At 36.0% G+C, this 5378-nt stretch overlaps 1 protein-coding gene across 1 annotated transcript; it reads right to left on the minus strand.

Moving 5' to 3' along the window:
- Positions 1-1373: 1373 nt before the first annotated feature.
- Positions 1374-2477, minus strand: LOC140810233 (DELLA protein RGL1-like). The gene has a single exon (XM_073168105.1). It carries the CDS (start codon positions 2475-2477, stop codon positions 1374-1376), a length of 1104 nt encoding a protein of 367 aa, XP_073024206.1.
- Positions 2478-5378: the final 2901 nt, after the last annotated feature.

The following is a 5378-nucleotide window of genomic DNA, read 5'->3' on the forward strand; positions in this document are numbered from 1 at the left end:
TTTGCTGAGCATACCAAAATAGTTATATGCATGTTATAACAAACTACGACAAAGACAGGGGCGGATCCACTGTAAGGCCGGAGGGGGCCACGGCCCCCCTAAATTTTTTTAATTTTTTTTAACTATGTAAGATATATTTTATTATTTAGTATATATATTATTTGACCCATCAAAATTTTAAGTATCTATAATTAGTCTAATGGTTAAAGACTTTCGAGGTTTACACATATGGTCCATGTTTAATTCTTTTTATACGCTGTTTTTTGACATTGTTCTGCAAATTTTTTTTTGAAAACCTAAATAACGGGCTTTTACAAAGTCCCAACTTAAAACTTTTATAGTTGGTTAATACAAACACAATCAAGAAAGCCATTTGAAATAATAACCTTTTGCAAAACATCTGCTATATTGTCGACTGACGAGTGAAATATTGTGGGACGCGAGTTCGGAGACACATCAGAAGAAAAGACAAGGATTCTTAGAATTTTTTCTACGTTCAGGAATTGAGGTAGACCGGCCCCCCAAACATATCATTCTGGATCCGTCCCTGGACAAAGAGTTGTTGAGTTGTCAAAATCAACCAAGAAGCATATTGGAAAGTGTGTCAAGTGGATAAGATAATTTCTCTGATTCATATACCGTCTATGGTCATGATTTTTTATTTTTTATGACTTAGTTTGTTTCATTTGATAAATGTTATTAACCATGTTTTAATTCATTTAAATATTATCAAAATTTCATACATATATTTTCAGCAGTTTAGGTTTTTACCTGCAACGCACGTGCATTTTTCTAGTTTTTAATAAATATATATAATATTTTTTTAAAGACTATTCTTATTTAGAATATTTTGAAACAATTTTTACAACTACATTGAGTCATTCTCGGTTCTCACTCAACCAAAAACTCTAGCTCGTGTTTACAATATAATTAAGATTTTTTTAAATTTTATATGACAATCCAAATATCAAGTATATTGTTCTCCCACATATCACGTTTCGATAGTTTTTCAATATTTTTTGTTACCAACACAATATTTATTTTTCTATCGACGAAACTATAATTTAGTTTTTTTTTTTTTGGATCTTGAACTCTAATTTAGTTACTTATTTGATTAATATCCAACTGTCTATCATTCTTTAGCTACTTCCTTGCTGGGAGGTGTTTTACTCCAGCCTACAAACATGGCCAGTTCACAATACAATTATGTTTCTAGTTTCCCACATTGTTTTACATAGTTTATGACTTTTCTTTTTTTGAGTTGGAGAATAATGTTATTACAATAGAGTCTCAACCTCGAGATTTCGTGTTAAATTTGGAATCTTTGTGTAAGATGAGCTATAATTATCGACGTTTATGACCATTTGGTGATGCTAGAATTTCCATGAAGATAGAGACCGGATAGGAGTTCCTTTCCACCCAAGAAGCATACTTTTCCCGTTCATACTCAAAGTGCACGCCCTCCGGCTATCAGATTCTCTAAGCAGCAAACTTGCCTGGTACATAGACGACTGGCTCAGCTCCATTTCGACCACATCGAACCTTGCAAAATATCCTCTCCAGAAGTCGATTTTAAGATGATGCTTCAAATTATTGTCGTCGACTGCCAACATCATTGGCTTGATTATCTCCTGAGAGTATAGTTTTTCAATTATCTTCCTACAGTCACCGTCTCCGCCGAGGCAATCCTCTAGGCAGTCGAACATCGCGCTACAGAGTAACAAACTCTCGTAAAACCTGCCGATAAAGGTCCATCCTCTGATATCCGCCTCTATATCACTCACCACCGTTACACAAGGATTGAGGTTTTTGACCTCTCTTACTAAAGATTCCAACTTCTTTGGAGAATCTGACAAGGACTGCAGACAGAACTCCATGTAAACAGCCGCTGCTTCTCCGGCCTCTAGCTCGAACATATCTCTTCTAAGCTCATCAATTTCCGAGTTTAATATCCTAAATGTAAACTTCAAATTCATGGATTTTGCGAAAGAAGACAATACTTTACCTGTTTCATCTAGTTTATCTCTTGATGTAGCAACTGCAGAAATCTTGAGCTGCTCGATCGGGCAATTCTTCCGATTAGCAAGAGCATCCATGAGAACAATCCAGTGTGACCCGATTTTTACGCCCATGTCAATGAAATGGATCTTTTTAGCCGATGCTACACTGTCCAAAATGGTCTGAACACCAGTAAAATGGGTGATTTGGCACATGGGAAGTTTCTGTTCCACTTCTCGCATACTGACTTTTAGATCCATCGCTGCTTCCTCTAAATTCCAATATCCCACTTCTCTCTCCAGATCAATTTTCCCCGTCTCTGTTTCAATCTTCTCTAGTAAATTCCGAGCGAAAAAAGTGACTACTCTCTGAACATGATTATGTGCAGGATCAGAAACTTTAAGAACATCGATGAGCAAATTTTCAGCTAGATCATATTGCTGGCAGGTGAACTTGTCAGCAGCATCAAGCAAACACATTGCAAGAAGCAAATGCTAATTCGAAGTCTCCTGCGTAAGACCAGATTCGAGTTCTTGATCACCCATCGTCGCAGCGTTGGATTTCATTCCTGCCATTTTCATTATGGTAGTAGCAGTCAGTTTACCATTCGACGCACCTCCTTTCATTTCTACGCTTAGATCCAATTGTTTATCATTCGACGCCGTGCTTTCCGTCTCCTGCTTATTCGGCTCAGATGTTTCTCCACTCCTCAAACGCTTCGTTTTGCTACCGTACTTGTTCAGAATGTCGAACGGCTCCCACAATACGTGAGGACATTCTTCCTTAGCCTCGACGAGATAAGAAACCGTGCGCGGTCGCTTGTCTTCCAATGGCTCTTCTTCCGAAGTATGCGGTACCATGTTGTCCCAATGTCACAGCCAATTTTTTTTTACAGGTTCGTTTAAGTATTACGTACAGCTAATTTCAGCTTATATATAGGACCATGTTACTTGGAAATAGCCGAAGGATATAATAAATTAAAGCCCTATTCTTTTGTATGTTATTGCTTTTGCCGTTGTTCTGTTACAAATAAGACACACCAAGAATACGCTGACAACAAGGAATTCCACTTCAAATGATAGCTGGGGAATGTTGCTAATCAAGGCATATCATTTTTGGCAAAATAATTAACACATGTTTTGTGTTATGTGTTAGTAAAAAATGATTGGTTTAATTATGTAGGAATGATGTTTTTTTTTTTGTTTTTGCCTAAATTTCAACTATAAATATACATCCTTACAAAATCACACCATAACACTAAATCCTATTATCTACAATAATAACGGTAAAAGTGAGATAAATGATTTAGTATGAGATTTTTTAAGTAGTGTTTATCTTTGGAAAGAATATAATTAAGGGAGAGTAAATAAGTGTTAAAATTATAGTGTTACGAGTAAAATACTTTGAATTCTCAATTCTCTTATCTTCTTTATTGTTATTAAAGAAATGATATCCTTGAGATGTTAGAGTGGACATAATTTAGGGTGAACGATCATAAATATTGGTGTCCATCTTATTCATTGTTGATATTATTTATGATGTTTCGCTGCGATGTTACCTCGTTTATTTCCCTGATATCCCAACAACTGGTATCAGAGCGAGGTTCTCAAATACTATAAGAAGTCTTCGTATGCTCTATGGTTGCAGCTTAGTCCGAACTTCCACATCAGAAAAGGCTTTTTAGATAGTAATAGAGAACTAGCTCTTTTGTATTCAGGGTGACGATTAATTCGTTGGTAGTAGTCACAAAAGATGGAGGTACGCACATGCAAGATGATTAGCTTTAATTATTCTAATTATCAAGTTTGGAAAAGTAAGATGAAAGATCTTCTATTCGTCACCCAGATGCACCTATCGGTGTTCCACGAGTCCAAACCAGATGATAAATCAGATGCTAAATGGAACTTCGAGCACGGGAAAGTATGTGGATACATCCGAAAATTTGTTGATGACATCGTGTACAATCATATTTATAACGAGACTCATACTTGTATGCTTTGGACGAAGTTGGAGACACTATATGCCTCCAAAAGTGGCAACAACAAATCGTTCTATTTGCGCAAACTTGTCCAGGTTCAATACAAAGAAGTAACTCTAGTCGCAGATCATCTGAACGAGATTCAAGGATCCGTGGAGCAGTTATCAAGTATGAGATTAGAACTTTATGATAAGGTGATAGCTCTGATTGTTCTAGCTTCATTATCAGAGTCTTGAGAGGCTATGAAGGTATCACTCACGAACACAACACTAGGAGGAGTCGTGAGTATGGACTTCATCAAGAGTGACATCTTAAATGAAGAAATGAGGTAGAGATATCAAGGAGCCTCTACCTCACAGTCAGATGTTTTGGCTGCTGAGTCAAGGGAGAGAAGCAAGATCAAGAAAAAAACAAATCAGAAGCCAAGAAAAAGCATGTCCTTGCGGAGTTATGCCAACATAAAGTGTTGTCACTATGGAGAAAATGAGCATATTAAAAAATATTGTCGGCAACAGAAAAACAAACATGAAACCGACCATGAGCAAACAAGTATCATTGACGAATTCAATGTTGTTCACGAGCTAGAGCATGAGTCCGTAAATTTGGCAACTTGAGTAACTAGTTGGGTGATCGATAGTGGAGCAACAGTCCACGTCACATCTCGAAGAGAATGTTTACATCCTCCACACAAAGAGACTTTAATGGAGCAACAATCCAAGTCACATCTCGAATATTCGATAATAAGCTGAGGAAAAGAGACCGGGACGACTGGGATAAAATAAAAAATTTCTATAAATATTTTCAAGACTTCTTAATATGATTAAAAATGATTAAGTTTTTCTAAAAATGGTAGAGTTCAAATTATTTTACGGGACGAACACGATTTTTTCCGAGAAGCCGGTTTTGGGCCAACAAGGGACTTTTAAAATATCAAATGCATTATTTTTGAAAACTAATTTTTAGAAACTTTTATTTTACAATTAAATAGGTGTTATGGGCTAATCTACCCAATATATATAAATAGGTCCAATTGCCCCTAAGCTTAAAAGTCCAAAACCTACAAATTAAAATGTATAAATTGAAAACCTAAGCTTCTAAGTGCACATATCAGCCGAAAATCACAAACACTTCACACACATAAATTTGAAAATTACAAGAGAAGAAAACAAGGAGTCTTCGTCGTCCATTCGTTCTTTTTCGCACCCCACGCCGACGATCGCCTATTCGAACATTTTAAAATACAAAGGCACATTTCTAAATTTCTTTGACGCGTCATTCAAATTATATTATGCATGCTTTGTTTATTTTTGCATGAAAAATATTTATGCTCGATTGGATTAACGATAAAACGAATATTTCAAATGTTTTGACGATTTTACGCTTGTTTATTTAATGTTATGAT

The sequence above is a fragment of the Primulina eburnea genome, chromosome 13, assembly GCF_022965805.1.
Source record: "Primulina eburnea isolate SZY01 chromosome 13, ASM2296580v1, whole genome shotgun sequence".
NCBI classification, from domain to species: Eukaryota; Viridiplantae; Streptophyta; class Magnoliopsida; order Lamiales; family Gesneriaceae; genus Primulina; species Primulina eburnea.

Excerpts from the sequence above, each read along its gene's own strand:
- LOC140810233 (XM_073168105.1), bottom strand. The coding sequence starts at position 2,477 with ATGTGTTTGCTTGATGCTGCTGACAAGTTCACCTGCCAGCAATATGAT.